At 36.3% G+C, this 21381-nt stretch overlaps 1 protein-coding gene and 1 long non-coding RNA gene across 2 annotated transcripts; both read right to left on the reverse strand.

Annotated features, from left to right (window-relative positions):
* Positions 1–10688: 10688 nt before the first annotated feature.
* LOC140162007 (adhesion G-protein coupled receptor D1-like) lies at positions 10689–13624 on the reverse strand. The gene is made up of 6 exons (XM_072185298.1): positions 13482–13624; positions 12917–12983; positions 12692–12758; positions 12377–12462; positions 11731–11860; positions 10689–10763 (listed from the first exon to the last, which is right to left on the reverse strand). Exons 1-6 carry the CDS (start codon positions 13606–13608, stop codon positions 10689–10691), a joined length of 552 nt encoding a protein of 183 aa, XP_072041399.1. The 5' UTR covers positions 13609–13624.
* A 2794-nt stretch (positions 13625–16418) lies between these two features.
* LOC140162326 (uncharacterized) lies at positions 16419–17332 on the reverse strand. Its single transcript, XR_011860235.1, has 3 exons — positions 17314–17332; positions 16621–16732; positions 16419–16509 (listed from the first exon to the last, which is right to left on the reverse strand). It is a non-coding gene; the product is annotated as an uncharacterized lncRNA (long non-coding RNA).
* Positions 17333–21381: the final 4049 nt, after the last annotated feature.

Raw genomic sequence — 21381 nt, forward strand, 5'->3', positions numbered from 1 at the left:
ATAGGTATTGAATACACAATTGTTGTAGCAGTCTCTCAACCATGAACTGATTGGATCAGAATCTATTTATATAATTTGCGTCACTCTTTGCACGCATACAGCCTCAAAAGGTGTGCAAGTGGAAATCGCCATCTTTGGCAATTAGAAAATACTAGTGTGACATGATGCTTACATCAACATTAAGGGAGCAGTACTAGCTTTTAAATACCAATTGTTTCATTAATTTTGGTTTCGGCAATCAAGAGATCTGCTTTGAAAACCCTTTTTAGAAAATTTAATAGAATGTTATAACTAAATACCTGCAATGTACAGTTAATAACAGAACATTCATTTGTAGGATCAAAATGATTATGTAACAATAATTGTATTGAAGACGAGGGCAGCAAGATGCATTGCTACAGGTGACATTCACGCAGAAGGAAGGGGGCTCTGAGTGACCCGTGTAGACGAACAATAATGTTATTAGACCAAACTACAATATGGACTACTGTTGATTTCAAGCAATGTCGGATTCACCTGCTGCACACTGCAAAATGTTCTTATGGTTTGATGAAAATAGATGGATTTAAAAACTTTGGTGTAAAACTTCAAACGTATAAAGATGATGTGCAATATTCCGTCTTGGGTGACAAAGAGAACAGTATTTACCATGATAAAATCATTGACATGATACATGTATTCAATTTTACAGCAGAATGAAATTTTTTAATATATTTTAATTGGAAAATGAGAATCATTATACCTGTATCATGATAAAACGGTAAAAACAGTAAAAGCAATTTTGTATTGTTGTGTAATCGATGCATTCATTTGATTTCACGAAGGAACTCTTGATAAACTTGATGCTATCATTCATTTTATTTTTTTATTTACATGTACAGCTCTAGTAAAAGTGACACAATTGTGATTTTACCTTTTTTTGTTAACTAAGCAAATTTCGAGATGAAAACAAGCAAATTGTTTTTAAAACGTTTTTGTGTTTGCTGGGTCCTTACTAGACAGGCTAGGACAATTGAGATGGCCGAAACTATGCAGGGGTAGAGAAGAGTTGTGTCCTCCTCACCCAACTGTTTGCAATCTGTCACATAGTTAAATGTATCCTTATAATTGGTCGCTCAAATTGAATTTTTATGATGATTTGTGTATATACTGGAGTCTACAATCCCCGGGATTATGGCTAGCTATCCAGAGGAGCCACAGCCTCGTACTCATCGTATCTGTGAAACGTATATGTGACACGATCTGGTCCATGGGGGCGAAAGGAGGCATTTTTGAAAAACAAGTTACTATATTCTACACACAATAGGCTATCATTTACTGAAAATACCAAAGGTCTAGCATACTTTGTTCTAAAGTTATGAAGTTTTTTGTATGTATATTTTCTTTATCTAAGTTTCAAATATGCCGCCTTTGGCCCCCATGGATCAGATCGTGTCACATATGACTACTGTCATCCCCGCCTAACCCTTGAAGTGCGCGATGGACCATTGGCATCATACTCATCGTATATGACTTCTCCAAAATGACCACACTTTTACTACACCTAGATAGTTTGTTACAAAATCAGGAAGATTTGCAGACTCTCAGCAATGTCCTGATTAGGAATAATACCGCCACTGCAAATGAGGTAGCATCTATACTACCAGAGATCGTGGCGCTGTTGCAAGATGAACGGAAGAGACAGGATGAATACCAAAATGAAACCGTGAGTCTACTTCAAAATCAGTTTGATGCCCAGCAACACAACCATAATGAGATTAAAATATACCTGCAGAATCGTCAACACATCTTGAATGAAACTGTACCGGTTCAAGGTGCGATGGAAGCGACCCACGCTGATGAGACTTTAATGACTCTTACTCAAATAAGTGAAAGCCAAAACCAGATGGCAAACACTTTCAGTCAAGTAGTGAGTCTCCTGCAGATACAAAGTCAGCAACAGCACAATATTACCGCTACTTTGGATACTATTGCAACTGTATTGGAGAGACAAGAAGAAGTGCTTTACAATGTATCTGATATATTGCCGCTACTCCTAGACTGGCAATCCCTCAAAAATGATCATGGACAAACAACCGAAGAAAGTGTAATAACGACGGAAGATGCTGCAATGAATCGAGAAACGGTGGTGACAACGGACAATGTTACGATGACAGCTGAAAGCTCCACAACAATAACATCAAAAGCTGCACTGACTACAGAAACAGCGCCAATGACCACTAAAACAGCTTCAATTACCACTGAAACGGCGACAATGACCACTGAAGCAGCGGCAATGTCAACTGGAGAAGCTGTAACGACACCTTCTATGCTCCTAAGGGATTGCTTTGATCTGGTTCCTTACGGAAATTTTCCGTCTGGCATCTACACAATCACTCCAAGTGATGGTTTATCATTTGACGTATACTGTGATATGGACACCAATGGTGGTGGTTGGACTGTATTCCAACGAAGATTTGATGGCACTGTTGACTTTTTCCGTAGATGGTATGATTATGAGCAAGGTTTTGGCGATTTAAATGGTAAATTCTGGTCTGGTCTAAAGTTCATCCATCTATAACAACAAGCTCACAAATTTCTTCAATACTACGAGTGGAACTAGAAGATTTTAACGGCGATACAGCTTGGAGTGAATATGATTTATTTTCTGTTGGGGATGCAACATCTGATTATGTCCTACACATTGGATCTTTTTATCGTGGTACCGCTCGAGACTCATTATGGGTTCATGATGGCCACCGCTTTACAACCTTCGATAGAGACAACGATATTCACACCACATTAAACTGTGCCCAACTTTGGGAAGGTGCCTGGTGGTATGAATCGTGTGGGTCTTCAAACCTGAATGGCAAATACCCGAGTCATACAGACACCAATATCTTTGCAATGCATTGGAACACCTGGAATTGGCCTCAACCCTTAAAGGCATCTACATTGAAGACTAGACGTTTAAGTACTCAGTAGATAAGAGATCTACTATCATGTTATTGCCGAGTACTATGTGTAGCTGCCAATTGACCCTTTTCCCTCTATCCCACAATGCACTATTCCAGGGGGTATGACGTAGTTCATCAACCTCATAGATCGTGTGCATCCGATGGTCTTTACCAGGCCTTTGCAATTATTCTGTCTTAATATGGGCATACTGATTCCATATATGCGGATTATCGTAAAGGCCATCGATGTTACTAATTATGGAATTATTGAATACACGAGTGATGCAGTTATGGAGCGATGCAGTACATCTGTGTAAGAGATTTTGTTTTCGTTTTATTTTCAACTTCGAAAAAAAAGTGAAACGGACGCCGGTAAAATATCACTGCGTGTCCCGTCATCAGTTTTTCACCATTAGGTCTATAAAATGTATACAAAGTTAGGTTTCAATAACAGGAAACTTTTTTTGGCGACGACACCATGTCCATATTAAAAGGCATAGAAATGTTGTTTTTTGCCCCCGAAAGGTATTAGTGATCGCGCGCCATTATCGAGGATTCCTTTTTTGTGATGAAGGCACCAGCCGAAATGTCCGTATTCCAAAATGTAATGAACATAACTATGTACCCCCGGGAGATGATGTATTTTATGACACTCATACCCCCCCTGAAATAGTGCATGATGGGAAAGAGGGAAAAAGGTCTATATCCATAACTGTCCAGTCGGAAGCTGCTGGAAGTGGAACTATAGAGCGTGATTAAGATTTGAATGTAATTGTTTATTCGTTGGTATCACAATATGTCATTGATTTGTAATATGATTTGTGTTGACTTACTCTAGTCCTTATTATTAGGGACGCACCATTAGACTTCCAGGGGGGTAGGAAGTTTTTCTTCACCAACACACACACACCCCACACACACAAAATCCCCACCTAACCAATGCTAACTGTGTATAAATGCATGAAATAAAAAAAAATCCATTAGCACTTTCATTAGCACTGCAAAAATTAAATTTCAACCAACATTGGATGTTCGACACATTGTTTTCATCAGAAGAAGTCAATGCGTTGTTGTGATGGACTTGACATTTTGGTGACCACTTAATAACAACTCTAAGTCATTGGACCTGGTTTGGTTAGCTAAACTTCATTAGTTCCTGGGCGTCGTCTATGAGGAGATAAACGACAGTTGCTACTTAGCCGCTGAACACGTTTGTAGAGGCACCACCGTCCTGCACTTTATATCGCCTTGATAAAAGTTCGAAGCCCTGTCGTCAACGGAGGGCAGGGCACCCGCGAAAAGGAATGTCACAGTCTGATGAACCACGCTAATGAGCTAGTCAGTAACGGTACCAAAGAAAAGGCTAGTTTCCGGCAACTTGCCCACATTTACTAGAAGGTCATTCCATGAATTTAAACCTTATCATGAATACTACTGTCATGTTGATGACATCAAGGTAAAACGCAATGGCAAAAAATACAAGAGTTTGTAACATTCCCAATGAACTTGACTATCTATGTTTGCTATGTTTGGATTGTGATGTAAATAACGTCTGTAATGAGATTCTCTCTTTCTTTACAATATATCGTCAAATTTATAAATTTTTGGGTCAAAAGCAGACGAAACAGTTTGCGGTAATCACTTTTTATGATTTTCAAGGCAATATGCATGATGATTCTGCATGTACACAAAACACGTAATCACACATTAACTTGTGGAAAACATCAAAAGAGATATATTCCACAAGTTCATGAAGAATGCGGCTGGAAATTTGATTAATTACGGGTTTATTACTCAGAAATCAAAATTGCAAATGAGAAACATGTAATAATGACTTTGGCCTTTTGGTTATGAGGGTGACGATATAATACTCTAAATAAAAGCACACAGGTACGTATAAAAGATGGTGCGAAAATAACGCTTGAATAAGACTGAAAATAAACCAAGGCTATATGAATAGCTATATATTTAAAATGACTGAACCTAACAAAGGTCTGGTTTATGATTTCAGGATAAAAAAAATGGACAGGCAAGGTTGATGAAAATGACAGGTGCTTGTCAAATCATTGACCAAGGTAGCCATGAAATGTTGGGTTTATGTAAAAAGTTTCCAAACCACTTTCAATCTACTTGTGAACAATTACCAAATATATTTGTAACATAATGTTATTTAAATGTTTAAAATGTTTTCAAACCCTTCATTTATTGACGGGCATGATTATAATAAGATTTGACCAAATCTTATACTCCCTGCTTTTTATATAAAATATTTTAAAAACTAAACCGAAAGTTAATGCTATTTAAACTTTTGATAATTTACAAAAGTTTCACAAACAGTTTAAAGATTGTTATGTCTACTATGTCTGTTTTGAAATTTATCGCCAATGAATATACTGGATATTTATGGAATATTCTGCAAATTCATGGAATATTCTGGAACCTCAATAAAATTCTTACATGATGGAAACCACTATAATGATCATGATTGTCCCTAGAAGTTTCTAGAAAAGTATGTGGTCGCGCTATTACAGTAACCATATATACATACTGATAAAATTTGATTAGTTGAGGTAATGTGCTATATTTTAGGAATGATGTAATGTTGGTGGGGGATTGCTCTGGAACGGTGATAAATTAGATTTAAGGCCTGGAGTTAAAATGACACCTGAAATGATGGAGGCGTTAGATTAGAGCTATAAGAGGGAACTCTTTGAAACTTATGATAGCCAGTGTTGGTGCAAACGTTACTACAATTATTATGTGAAGTCTCCAACTGCGGTTCGCGGTTCTTGTGTGTGTTGGAGAGAAGAAAATACGCCAAATGCGGCAGCAGAGCCAATAGTGCTCGAAGTTTGTCAACTCAAATAAGCGGCAGACTGAAATATCTCCATCAACGAACTGTGGTATTTTTGGTTATCTATCTGTCAAATGGAGCAGAAATCTTGCTCAAGAGATCTCCGAGAGAGGGGTTTATGGTCAACATAGAGTTTCAAAGAGTTTTCCAAATGGTCTTCTATGTTGACTAACTGAGACAAAACATACACTTTTGTTTTAATATGAATTAAATTAAAATCGCATGCTATTTCGTAAACTGAACTGAACTGAAATCGTCGTAATGTTTTTTTATTATTATTGTTATTTATCTCAAGGTAAGGAAAAAAGGTATAACTAAAATGTTAGTGGAAATAAAATATATCTAAAAGTTTATATATTTTATTAAACCCGCAGCAAAGAAACAACATATGTGGGAGTATAAACTGACCACTAGATACCAGCTGTAGTCAAACTGATTCATGGCAAATTATTAGATGACCCATGGAAAAGTTAGCCCATATTTTCAAGGCTATCCCTGCCTTAAAGGTGAAGTACACCTACTCCTGTTACTGTGATGGCCATGGTCAGCCCTACTGTCTGTTGTTTTCCTGGGAAATAAGCGTTTGCAATAGTTTAACCTTTAACTGTATCTTTTTATCTCAAAATGAGTTTAAAATGACCACATACCACAGTTGTATGTCCACTGTGGATAAATCGGTGAACCTTCGTGAAGTCCGAGGCTGGGTGTGTCAAAGTTTTAATTTTGTACTTAAGAAAATATAAGAGATAGTGGAGAAATGAGAGAAAAAAATTAAAGAAACACATTGGATACCTAGAGCCTTTGAGATAAAGAACTATTATAAAAAGTACATGTGAAAATATTTTCTCTTTATTCTTCTTTGAGGCGGGAGTAAGTAACCTTATCACAGTGGGCGTGTCTGGGACCTGGGAGCACATCAGACATATTGCATTCAGAATACAAGCTATAGCCACCTTATATTAAATATTGAATGTCCTTTTGATCCTAGCTGCGATGGTAAATTGTTGTATGTGTAGGGTGTGCGCTTCTTATAGCTGCATATAATAAATATAATAAATAGCACCATCGATGTTCTCATTTGGTCAAAATTATTGAACCAAACAAGTACCTGTGTATGAAACCTTAGCAGCTGGTTCAACTAGCCTACTAAGCGATGCCCAGATCAAACCGAAGGTAGATAAATATATTGATTTTGCCGTTTGAGTTATGCTTTCTGTAATATATACATGTATTACTGCTATCACTTACAGAGGGAAAATATTTCATTTCAAACACACGGCACACAAATATTTCATTTCAAACACACGGCACACAAACATTTTTTATTATATTTTATTTTAATGAGGTCAAAGCAAGCATTTTACAATTAAGTCGTAGAATGTTACAAATAATTTAATTTTAATGATGTCAAAGCAAGCATTGTACAATTCAGTCGTAAAATGTTACAAATAATTTGATTTTATTGATTATCTAGTTACACAACAGTGCTGATAAAACGCAATTCATGCTACATGTATATAGATGTAAGTTGCATGTTTTTAACTGTATTTTATTTACTGCGTCCCCACCAATTTCAGTTTGGACCTCTTTTTCTTGTCCAAAAGGATTTCCTCAAAACCTCTTCATCAACCAAAACATCAATCAAGGCATTTTTGATTACTTTACTTGTTTTCTGTTGGATTGCTTTACAGCCAAGTCATAGTATCTTTCAAAGTTTGGTAATGGAAGCTTTTTTCAACTCATCAAACTTCTCCATTCTCACTTCTCTGCATTCAACGCCATACTGTACTTTCACTGTAAAGACTCAGTAAATTGTCCTACTTTAACTTTGTGAAGCTTATTGTATTGGAAAAATTTACACTAAGCTCAATATTTAAGTCTTTCATTATTTTATATTTTTACCATGACCTTACTTCTTAATGCTTCCATCTTTACATAGAGGGGTATGAAAAGTGTAGAATTTATATGTAAAATATATTAGCAAAGCATTTAAAAAATCTAAATTATGTAATCAATTAATTATTTTGTTTATAATGTATATAAGTATATGAGAGAAATAAAATTCAGAAGGTGACCCAAATGCTTCACCCTAACAGTGCGTAAGATAAAATAAATAAGTACAAACTAGTACTAAACAATGATTGCTATGGATACAGATTATTTTGGTAAAAGCAGACGGCGTTATGACACTGACATTAATTATTGGCAAAATATCTCATAAGTTAGTGCTCACGAGTTGACTTGAAATTTAACTACTAATGTAATTTTTGGTTTTGCGCTGGTCATTGCTGGCTTGCTAAGCTGATTGCGTATGACGTAAATGCGTCACCAGAGCGGCAAAGCGGCAAGCGAGACGACAGTTTGAAACCAGAATTAGGTTTAAAAAAATGTACAAAAGATGCAATGAAAAGAAACATCGACAAAAATCTCAGCAGTATCAGGAAAAGCTACATGAACATTTTACATTCTAAATAATTATGATGAGTACATTGCCAATAAAACCAATTTTTTTCCCCATAAATTGCTCGATTTTTTTTTTCAAAACTTCCTTAGTTGTCCCTAGTGGATTGTATAACCCTATACATTGAAACACATGTTACAAAATATATTATACAAATGTCAATATTGTTAAAAATTACATCTAAATTCATATAGTCGTTTGCACTTACATCACCTTACAAAAAGGGTCTACCCTAGTTGCCATTTTTTTAATGTTGATAATTGTATACTCAGCATCGTTTACTGTAAGGCGGATTGGAAAGAAACATGACCTAGTGATGTTTGTACTCAAATATAAAACTGTCACACAAGAGATATGGCAAAGGTTCTATAAAAATATATCCCAAACGTTGATATACGGGGTTTTGTTTCCGCTTCGTTGCATGAATTTTCTGCAGATTTGAAAAACGCCAAAAAAATGAATGTTTTGATACATACTTATTATTGGCTTTTTCTCGGGAACCGCAAGACTTGTGGAAAGTATAGACTTCCTTGACTCATTTCCTATGAGATCAATGTATTGATAGTACATTAAGTTTTAAGTTAAATGGTTAAACTGAAACAATATGGCTCATTTCATCCTACTCGCCTTAAATGTGTTAAAGTTTGTCCATTGCAATTTTTTATAAACCACAAATTGGAGGCTTTCAGCGGAATACTCTAAATTGTGACAAATAATATTGTTTAAGATTAAGTTTTCTCTTGAGGAAAGACATATCCTCTAGAATATAAATCCTGGTTGCGTACCTGGTAGTATCCTAAAATCGTTTCACTGTGCCAGTTATATTTACATTTTTATCAACATTATAATAATACATCTACCAAATAATAAAACACAGTTTATATGCCTTTGTTACATTATTTGGTGGTGAACTCCATTTGCCTTCATTTCTTATTTCTTTCTTTCCATTTCAAACAAGCATCTATATACAATTAACACCTGTTTTTTATCACCAAATAAGTATAATATATATGTACACTAATTATTTTTACAGCAACATATAACATTTAGCCGGTTATTAGTTTCAAATAGTACTTCCACAAATGGTCACTATTGCCCTTTCACCGGAAAGGGACTAATAATTTTCTTTCCCTTTTTAAACCACAACCGGGAGGCTTTTAGCGGAATAACTTAAATTGTGACAAAAATATTGCTTAAAATTCAGTTTGCTCTTGATGAAAGCCAGCTCCTCTGGAGGACAAATCCTGGTTGCGCCCTAACAGTATGTTGAATCCATTTCACTGTGACAGTTATATTTACACTTTTGTCAACATGACAATAATTATTATATGTACATATACCGTAAGAGACAATTTATATAATTTTATTACACTATTTCAGTTTTTTTTTTTTTTTTGGTCTTTCCTGTCTCTCAGTCTGTCTGTCTGTCTTTATTTACTTTTAACAAAATATCTACAGTTGACACTTATCTTATCACCAAACAAGTATAATACATCTGGCCTAAAATGTACATCAACATAATGTTATTGCGGCTGTTAGTTTCAAATAATACTAACACCAAATGATCACTATTGCCCTTTTCACCTATAAGAAAATAATTATACTTCCTTCCATTTTTAGTCTTACATGAAAGAAAACATTTGTCTTACCAAGTATTAATCCTACCTTTATAGGATTGCTCCTGGTGCATCTTAATCTTAAATACACGAATTACTTGAGTTAATCTCTAAGGACCATCCATTACGCTCATCACCTTGCCCGAAAGTTGGGGACAATCAAACTTCAAGGGTACGGGGATATTGAGTTCAAACTTGAATGTATGTTCAATTTTGAAGGCCAAAAATATATATGGGACTGTCCACCCTCGGAACAAGTCCGCCCACTACGTATTTCTGATATCGTGACTGCTGAGAAAGTACCATGGTGATATTATTAGCTGGGACTTATTTAACCAGAGATATTGAGATCAAACTTGGATTAAAAAAGATTAATAATTTTTATGAGACGGAAATTCGGTAACTATCACATGTTGGTGCGATTTTTAAGGCCAAGAATATTTATTAGCTATGATTTACCGAATTTGCAAGGATGTACTTGCTTTATGACGTCATAGTGACATTAAATGATTATGTTGGTATTTATTTTGATAGTTTTAGTCGAATAGTTATAATGGTATTCTTTTGTATATCTTCACAATATCTCAATAAGCCTTTTTGAAGTATGACGGCCACAAAAAGACAGTGCGTACTTTGGTTTGGGTAATCTTTTGTATGCTTCTCAGCTGAACAAAGATTACCTAAATCAAAGTACGCCCTCTACTTTTTGTGCCCGCCGTATTTCAAAAAGGCTTATTGAACCATATGGAGTGGTAATACGCGCAATTTCTTGTCTCGGGCAATATGTATACCGCTTTGTGCAGTGTGGCTCTTGGATTGAGTCACCCTGATACCCCTGTAGTGTTAGTGTTGTCCACACGTCCACGGGCCGTTTTCTGCTTCAAGAAAACTTTCACCTGCAAATAAAACAATAACACAATCATGCAAAAACAAATTTGAAATGAATCAGCTAATTTACAAACATCTAATAAAAAAACAATATTCATGATCTCAATATCAAAAATAGGATCACGATAATGCACTGATTAATTTCAAATTAGATTTACTCTCCAAAAGCATTACTTACCAACATCACTCTACTTGTTTGATTTAATACAAATAATCAGTACTTGTCTTTCTGAATTTCGCAGAATCTGAACCTTTATTTTTATTGATTTATTAATGTGACATTGCTTAAATTCAATATTAATTGTAATTGTAATTAATTAATTAATTAATACTCACATCGTCTTCCTGTAGGCACTGTGTGATAAAAATGAACACCCCCTGTAAGCAAAAAGTCAAATATGATGCATTCATTATTATTTTAGTAATAATACTAGTACTAACGATAACCATGCATACCATACAATACCATAATATTCAAATTGCGCCCAAATTGCACCTTTACGTATGATTTTATATTTAGATTTAAACGATTTCCTAATTTTCTGTTTGTGGGTGTTTTTAAAGATAATCCTGACTTTTAGGGTAAAATAACTATTTAAAACACTTGACCCCCGAATCAAAATTATTAAAGGGTTATTTAGTACAGTGTAAACAGTCAAAACAAGACAAATGTGTGGGGAAAAAGTCAGTGGCGTGCGCAGCACATTGAAAGTTGGGGGGGGTGGCAGGTTGTTCAGTTCCCCCAATGGAGTCTGATTAGGAGCAAATGTTGACGTTTTTAACGTTTTCCCCCGAATCCCGTAATGACCAACAAAAGTTGCGGGCAATATAAACCTCCCCCCCTTTGCGCACGCCACTGGAAAAAGTGGTTTGTTTGTGACGGATCTCAGCATGTCCCTAAAACATAATAATACAAGTGACATAAGTTGTGTATGAAATTAATTTCGGAGTTATATTTTATCGCGGTTGCCCTACCTGAAGTCCATTCGCAATATCAAAGAAGTATGAAAACACAATGCCAGATATCTGATCTAATTGCAGCACTCCAAAGATCCACGTCACACCCAACAGAGGAGTGAGTATCAACATTGCCCGCACACCAGCCCTGAATAGATACAGAATGACAAAACATAATAGAAAACACCAGATATCTGATCCACGTCAACACCCAACAATTTAATAGGCCCGCATCTTAACTATCATTGATCGTGTCACATGAGTCCATTTGTTCACAAAAGGTATCGAAAAATATATATATATTTATGTTTAAACACAACCATAACAAATAGGTAATAATATATATAATATTATATTATTATCTATTTGTCGTAGTAAGAAGTAAACACCCGCCGCACATACCACTACACTTTCACCCATGCAGGCCTACATGTTTTCCTCATATGATTAAACGCCTTTGCCAAAACAAAATTAATGTGTATTTCATGTTCTAAACAAATTGTAAAGTTCCTTTTCCATGCGGATCAATAAAATATATTGTCCTGCCTTTGATATCCCTGTAAAAAATCTACAAGTTCCATAAACACACCCACACACCCCAGAGCACGTACAATGCGCATCTGTGTTATGAATCGGATGAATCAACACATCGGTATGTACTTACTTTATACGCTCCTTTTCTGATTTATCTTGGTTAGTTTTTAGGCCCAAAAACTTGTGAAGAATGATGACTAGCAATATCACGTTTACCTTGTTTTAAAAAAGAAAGGAATGATAAAATATTATTAGAAACATCTATGCAATACGCAAGTATAAGTTTAATTTTTATATAGTAACGTTCATAGCGAATGTTTCCATGTTTGTTGTTGTTGTTGTTGTTTTTGTTTTTGTTTTGTTTTTGTTTGTTTTTTTACTCTAACTTTCACTAATAGTATTATTACTTTACACTTTAAAAAATTTGTTTTACTCAATAACTTACCATTGTGATTAATATTACCGGCCCAGCAAATGCATAAATCAGTCCATTTGTTAACGGCAGCCAGCATCTATATGGTAATATTATATAGTAATATATAGAAATATAATTATACTGATAGTGTGATAGTGTGCTGACAATTATTATAATTAAAATATCAGTAAAATAAGTAGAGTTAATGACGGTGGTAGTAGAAAAGTTACCTAACCAATCATATTTACTACTTACATTCCGTTTTCGCCATAGTTTGAAATCCCAGCTCCTAAGGTCGTAAATGCAATGATTGATGGTATACCTGGGCAAAAAGGAGATGAGTAGTGGAAAAGTGACGGTGTTAACAAAACCTACCTCATTCTATTGAACATTGCAATAATTATGTGTACCCCGGAATTAATAACAAAAACCTAATGGTATGCCAAAAATAGCTTATCCACCCCGATCACTTACTTCGAAAACCGTATCATCTCCAGCAAATCTTTGCCCCGTCCCTACAAATGGTCAACTTTGGTGATCTTAGTTCTTAAAACCTTCCAAGTGTCTAATGCCACATACTGTGTCGAATGCCACATACTTGGTCGCTTTTGCGAAGCGTTTTATGGCAAAATAGTGTATAGGTGCCCTCAAAATGTGTGCCAAAAATAATGTCTTGCTCTATTTTGACATGGTAAATAATAGATTTCTCATTGGCTTCTCTAAACTATGCCTATGTTACAGATGTATCGTGTCGTGGCTATTTCATTTTTCATCACGAATTACTCATAACTGAACTATCAAGTGGCATAACATATCTTACCCCATGCAATAGGCATACATATCGGCAGTTTTATGCTCCAATTGATACTCGGGTTGACTTTCAAGAAAAGATGTACACCTTCCATCAACATCCACATGAACACCACCAACCACAGGTAATGAAGCATCACGGTCACGGCAATACAGGCAACCTAAAATCGTATCAATAGAAATCCAAATTCCCCTTAATATTGCTTACACTTTATGCAACAAGATATGCCCATGCGATTAATTGTTTACCCTTTGACAAATTTATTGTCATGCGTTTCATAGTATGAACACCGTGACTATTAGTATACATGTAGTTTCTGTAACTATTGTAACATATTTGAATAAATGCTTAATTAATTGAAGCATTTGAGTAACATTTTGTGCAGGTGTTATTGTCACTTGAGCGGCTTATTAACTCCATAATAGTATGTTCACTATTTCGGATAATGGTTGAGAGCCATCTTATAAACTTGTTCCTAACCTTCATTCCGCCTAAATATTATTTGTGATCTATAGTTACCTTTGCTTTTGCGTCGACACCAGTGACAAACACAAGTTGAGCAATCAGCATAGATACAGCTAGGTTGATGTGTATTACTATACGAGTATTTTTGTATAATCTATGGACGCACAAGATCAGGAAAAAAATGCGTTAACTTTAACATAGATTAGAGGTGGCTCTGACATCATTTAGATCATAATGTAGAGTGTGGTCAAAGTCAGAATCGCATGAAACCATAATGACTATTTCAATCCTTATTTTATGTTGCATGGTTTTGTTAATTGTTATGAATTGATACATTAAAATTGAAGATGCTGCATGGTATGATAACAATTATCTAGAAAAATTAAACCACTCAATATTTTAAGTGCTTTCCTGACTATATGTATACAAAACCACTTACAATTAGTGTCGTTTATATTTACATTGTATTTATTAATTGCTTTGCAAAACATACTTGCAAACTATGAACAAAGCAATCGTAGCAGCCAGACACAGAACGGAAAAGGAAACGGAGATGTATGTGATGTAAGACAATGCCTTTTGGTGAGCAATCGGAATCTCGAACTAGAGATAAAAGATTATGGGCAAAATAAAGTGAATTTGTTAAACCTATTGAGGTAATAATTATAATTTCCAAATCTGATAAGATGACGTCACTATAATTTACACTTCAGACGGGATAACGAAAACATTACCTCAGTAAGCTGCATCAACACTGCAAAACTAGTCATGTGATCACAGGTGCAAGTCACGTGACTGTCGTTTGCGTCACTAACATCACATCCTTTTGAAGACCATTCTCTGTGACAATAAAAATAAATGTGGGTATGAAGAGTCTGAAGATTCTGACGTTTATCATGATATATAATTTAACTTAACAAAAAAAGGTTGAGAGGATTCATTTGTTTGGCGTTTGCTCATGGTTTTGTGTAGGCCATTCTTATTAATAACAACCATCAACGTTAACATACATACCTGTCTGATGTGAGAAACCGACACGAAGGATATCGTGCTCCTTTCGTTACTTTCTAAATTGAGAAAAGAAAAATAATTATACAGTTTATGTTGTCAGACTTTCCTTTCTTGCGAGGTCAAAGTTACGGACATATTATTAGAAGATGGATGAGTCAAAAATTGTATTGCAGAAAGTGATGTTATCAGGTTTGAAACTCGCAGGAATTTGAGAAGATGACGAGGTAACTGATTTGCACCATGCATACTATTGTATATGTAGGAGACCGAGAAACATAATATTACTGTACCCGGACTAGAAATGTAAAAGAATTTGGAGTAGTAACATGGTGTGTGCAAAATAATAAGATAAGCCTCAATATATTTTATTTTATTTCATTTTATTTATTTATTTGAACAGACGCTTTTGAATAGAGAAAGGTATATCGTCTATTGTTTCCAAAATATCACTCTTATCTACATACCGTTAGAAGATTAAATGTCATATTGAAAGGTTTTCCCGTCGTGTAGGATACCACTTGTTTGCGTCCATTGAATATGGTAATAGAGAGAAGCCGGCTTCCTATTACAAACTTGCCTTCAACACCGCTGACATTAGTCATGGGTTGGAAATCCAACTTTAGCACCGATGTCACCAAGTCATATCCTGGCAGTGAATGAGTAAGCAATATAAAAGAGTGTCGATAATTTAATAGATGCAATTTTACTTTATCTTTTGCATTGCTTAAAAGTAGGTGGTCAGACTTTACCATCACTTCGCGGCATGTCCCTGAACAATCCAATTCTCAAGTTTTAAGGTCAAATGCACTGGCCGTTTTGATATTATAAGTAAAAACGGATGAGGGGTGAGGCCATCACTTTTTCGTTCATAACATCTAAATGGAATATATATTAGGCTTACAATTTCACCGGAATATGAGAAAAAAAATATTAGCTTTCTTCTGATGTCAAAATTTTAATTTTGAAAAAGTGTGTGGGGGAGGTGAGGCTGCCGATCGGGGCACCCTTCAAGACTGTGTTAGTACCAAACAGTTTATGTTTAATAGAGGTCATGTAAATTCTAGCTTTTCTCTAGGAATTGAGCTTTATATTCAAAATTAATATTGGATTATAATTCTCTTTAACGAGAGAATAAATTCAATCTAGTCAATCAGAATATTCTAACAAACAACCAACGTTGCTTCAAGGTATGTTGGGATAATCTGGTTGATTATATTGAATTTATTCTCTCATTTTACGATTCCCAGATGATTGAGAGTATTCACAATTCTCTTTAACCTTTTCTCAAATATCCAAAGTATGTGGAATCGCCTGTAGCTTAAAGTTCCAAACATAGTTAGCTCTTTTCACGCGGGTGTCGACTGCAGACGACAAGTTAAAAAAAAGGTTTCAAAACCATATGCATTACATGCAAACCACAAAAGATTAAGGTACATACCTGCACCTTTTACGAAGCTATCCTCGTGGAATACTATGACAAAGTCATACATTCTGTTATCATTGGTAAGATGAATATTCCAGGAAGTTGATTCCAGTTCATCGGCTGCAAATATTTCTGTGTCTGTAATAACAAATAATGTTAATGTAACGCTTGTCTATTTCTCGGTGATGACTTTCTGAAAAACAAATACAATGTTTACATACTATAAGAAAAGTACTAAAGAATTCTTACCTACGTATCTGCTTTCCACTCGCGTCATATTCCCGCGAAGGTGAGGATATTCTGAATTCGACATTTCCCATTCGTTAAAGAACTCCTCCACGACCACGTCCTGCAGAGGTGTCTGGAAAGTCAACAAAAAGTCGACAATATTTTTTTTGTTATTGCGCTTTGGTGCATTTTTTCTTACATCCGTTATATTGCGGTTGTATATTGGATGTGGATGAATATTATCATCTTCGCGTTATCAACGTTTATTTGGCAACGTTTGGGTTTTTCATTGCTATAATAGATTAACGCAATAACGCAATGAAAATAACTAAAGCCATTCTAAATACAGCAAATGACTTTGCTGATTGACGTCCATTACAATTTGATTACAGCTATTCATTGCTCATCTGCGTTTGTATGCATTATTTTTGAATAATCGTAATCTTGGTCATTTACTTCATTGGTTTTTATGAATTTAGTCAGATCTCATTATCTTGCATTAAAACAATACTTCGTTTTCACAGGTTCTGGTGTTAGAGGTAATGTTTGGTTGGTTGTAGGGTAGCTACATATTTATACATCTCAGATGGTCTCATTGTATTCTTTAACCCAGGGTTGTAATTTAATATTTGCTGGGTGCAGATCTTATGATCAAAAGTTCAATTTATTTATTCAATTTGGAAACGCGAAATACATGACAGTACACTTAATTACCGAGTTTGCCTCTTTGGTGGTTTTGCTTTGGAATGTAGAAGGCTCATTGGTTATGGTGTTAGTAGGGCCACGTTTAGTCGATATTCCATCTTCCGAAGGTGTGTTGCGTGCATCAGTGGGATCTACACTCTTTTCAAACATGCTAGACGTTGGGTCCTCTGAAGTGGTGTCGCTAATAAATGTAGAAGCTGACGTTTGCTCTAATGTGGGTTCACTTGTAGTATCTATAGTGATCTGTTCAGTCGACATTTTGCTGGTGGTAAATTCTTCACCAGTGGTAGGCATGGTAAATGTAGACATGCCTACGGAGGTAGTATCAGTTTCTTCCGTAGTTACATCTTCCGTAGCGCCTATAATATATTAAATCAGTCAATAGCTTTAACATAGGTAAATAATGCGTCTTACTTGTTGGTAGAAAAATTTAACAAAATAAAGAGGATGCGAATTGCAAACGCCGTGATCGTACGTACGCCAGTCTATTTATTCAAAGTCACTCCCATGTAACAAAGCGAGGTCGCGTATTTATTCAGTATTGAAGATTTTGCACGTACGAAATGAACGTGCGAACAATGTAGAAAATGCCAAAAAAATGTCCGGTTTACAACATTCAAGCATATTGAACATACGAGGGAAAATCTAATCCATAATCCGGGTTTTTTTTTGTTAGAAATCATAGCCTTTGTATCTGGGGCACGGAATACGAATTCCAGATTTCTTATTTCCCGACCCAGGGGCTAAGGCCAAAATTGTAGCTGTCAAGTTAGCTCAATCGACAAGGCGTTGGACTATGGTGCGAGAAGTTGCGGGTTCGAACCCTGGCGGTGTCTAGTATGCTCTCGTGAAGAATTGAGTTAGCTTGAAATTCCCCTGGACAAGGAACTCACTGCTAATTGTCTCGTTGTAACCCGTACGAAACTCGGGGAGCTGATCCTGGTTGCGAAGGTTATTTGTGGAATGTCTAGGGTGTGTGCTCTTGTAGCAGCAAAATCCCTGATTAGTTGTTTTAACTTAAACCATTTCAAAATGGTTTATGGAATGATATGGGGCCGTAGTGGTCAGCGACAATCTGTAAAGTGTGCTGATGCTTGTGGATCAACGTCTACGCGTTGTGCCTGTGCGTAGCGCACTATAAATCGCTGCGCTTTTTTTTTCTATTGATTTGTTAGGAGCAGCCTTTCTTTTCCTTGCTCTTTTTCGTTCTTTTATTTTTTTTTCTAGTTTTCTCTTCATACATGATAGCATACTTATATAAGCTTTTAAACTTGTATGCCTTGAGCATTTTGCTTAAGGCTGGTCCAATTAGAACCCAAGTGTTTGTCCACCCGTAACTTCTTTCACACGTGTGGTTCATACGACAGATCAGTTCGGGGCACTCGTAATTCACGGACGTCTCTGATTTCAAAGACGGGTCAGTGATTTCACATACGGGGGTCTGTGATATCACATACGTCGAGCTTTGTTGACAGCTGGGCACTCGATCTAGCACATCGGAACGAAGCTGAGTGAATTATAATAAGCTTTCCTATGTTTAGCAAATATCTACCTGTGCAAAAATTATATCTGTCTGAGCTGATTCTGACAAATGGTCCCAGAACACATTTAGTTTGCAATGGCCAAAATCAAATGCTTTGAGGTAAAAAAATCCCAAGAGTACGCTCTAATTCATGAATTGGATAGTAAAATTAGCAGGCACTCAACTTAAGCTAGCTACAACCCTGATAAAGCCTACTCACAAAATTATTCCCACTGCGCTGGCACGTTCACCAAAATTACTAATATCGTTTGCGACTGGGGTTTGAAACTATAATGAGTATGTGATTTATGAGACGTCTCTGAAATATTATACTGTTATGTGACATGACGCTTCAAGAGTATTTGATATCAGAGACGTCCGTGAATTATGAGTTCCTCCGAGCTGAGATTGTCCATTGAAATGCGTGTGAGATCAGCCGAATTGTATCTGTGATACAAACGCACGGCGGACGTTGAAGTTGACAGCTTTGTACGGCGTCCCGCGGTTTAAGCGACGCGACTAATTTTCCAGAAGAAGAAGTATTAGTTTGAAAAGAAAGTCATGATATATGCAAGTGGTCGTTCTTAAACTACCGACTAGAAGCAGTGAAATACAATTATTTTAAAGCGGCTTGTCAATCCTGGTTTATAGTCACAATCGAAACTAGAGGCCCTTATATTTGTACACAAATACGGCTATACCCGCAAATTCGGTGTAGACAAACTTATAGTCCTTATTTGCTGAGGACTTAAAATAAAGAAATTGTAAAAAGTCGTCCAATTGGGCAGAAAATGTGTAAAAAGTGAAAGTCCAAGTCACAAGCTTTAATGTAATATAGGTTGCACCCTCGTAGCACTTCAAATTAAAAACAATGTAAAAAGTCGCCCAATTGGGTGAAAATGTGGAAAAATTGAAAGTCCAATTCACAAGCTTATTTTAATGTAGGTTGCACTCTCGTACCACTTAAAATAAAGAAATTCTAAAAAATCACCCAATTGGGCGAAAATAATGTGTAACTAGTGAAATATGGGGCTCATATATGTACATATCTTTATAATAATACAAATATATCCTCTGTAGATCTGTCTGTAAGTTTGTAGATTTGTCTGAGGCCGCCGTAGGTTGTACGGGACTCAAACTCGGTAGGTGGGTGTAGTTCTGTGCTGGCAAGAAGTTTATGTTCGTTAAGTCATCCGACCCCGGGGTCCCCTCCCAGGGGAGTCGTCTTTCTTACTCTACATAGGTTGCTGTTGTCAGTTTCTCTTATTCACAGTGCTATCAGTAAACTCAAGCTGGGGCCCATATTATGTGACATATGGGGGTCATATATACATAAGACAATACAATACTAAAGACCTATCTGTGTACCAAATCTGAACCCTGTAGCTACTTTATTTGCTGAGAACAGGCCGGCCCTTTGTTTTAACATTTGGGGCCCCTGGGGCCCTAGCCTTGTATATCTGGGGCCAAATGACGCTGCTTCATTTGATGAGAAACAGCGTGCCTTGTATTTTCATATTTGGGCTCCTGGGGCCCGTGACCTTCGACTTCTGGGGGCCAAGATGGGCAAAAGGCACTTCTACGGGGTGGGGCTCATAAGTGTACCACATATGGGCACCAGGGCCTTTGTCGTTTTAGCGCTAGCCTTGTCAGAATGATGTGTTTAATGGAGAAGGAGGAGCAAGAGGAGAAGAAACCACAGAATAAGAATATACCCTACATGCTCTGCATGCGGGTATAAGTATGCTGTATTTTTTTCAGCTGTATAATTTTCAGGTGTTTCGCCCCCTTGTGACCAGACCAGTTGTGGTCTTTCATAACGAAGGAGCACGATCCAGTTTGGAACCGCACGGTCCACTCAGGACGTATTGGACATCGTAATCTCTATAATAATGCTCACGTGCTGAGATTTCATCTATCACACGGTAAAGGATAGTAAAAACAACATTTCTATTCTCTAGTAAACACCCTAGTAAAATGACCGTTTTTTGCCATTCAAGTGCAACGCGTAATAATTCGCTCACGTTCATCACCAAACATGTAATTACGAAGCGATTCATTTAGTATGTAAATACTGTGATATATTACATATTTATAATAGGCCTATTAAGCAATAATTGCGAGCATCTGATACTATCGCAATCTTTTCATTTCTGCTCCAATTGTCACACAATTCAAACGTCAATTCACAGGATTAACGCATATTAGGAGTCAATTGTGTTTAACATAATGCTATTCAATAGGAAGGACAAGTATTATGGAAAACGCGAGGGTTATTACACCCTCCCAACCTCCCCTCCCTCCGTCAGGACCTACTGTTGGTAATAAAATGCGATTTATAACATTCTTCAAACACTTACCTCTCATCACATGGGTGCTATAAAAGTATGTACATGTCTCTAAGCCCGTTATCGTGAATGGCAAAGGTAAACTTCCGGTTTTGTCGATTATCTTTAGACCGTTGTACCGTTCCACAAATAACAACATGTCTTGCAGGATAGTGACGTCCATTATCTTTTCACCTTCGTTGTATACGTCGGTTTGGTTGTTATTGG

This window comes from Amphiura filiformis, chromosome 10 (assembly GCF_039555335.1).
Source record: "Amphiura filiformis chromosome 10, Afil_fr2py, whole genome shotgun sequence".
NCBI lineage: Eukaryota > Metazoa > Echinodermata > Ophiuroidea > Amphilepidida > Amphiuridae > Amphiura > Amphiura filiformis.

Excerpts from the sequence above, each read along its gene's own strand:
- LOC140162007 (XM_072185298.1), bottom strand. The coding sequence starts at position 13,608 with ATGCTTCATTACCTGTGGTTGGTGGTGTTCATGTGGATGTTGATGGAA. Across the intron at positions 12,759-12,916 it reads AACTATGGCGAAAACGGAAT|ATGCTGGCTGCCGTTAACAA; the intron begins GTAAGTAGTAAA and ends ATTACCATATAG. Across the intron at positions 12,463-12,691 it reads CGGTAATATTAATCACAATG|GTAAACGTGATATTGCTAGT; the intron begins GTAAGTTATTGA and ends TTTTAAAACAAG.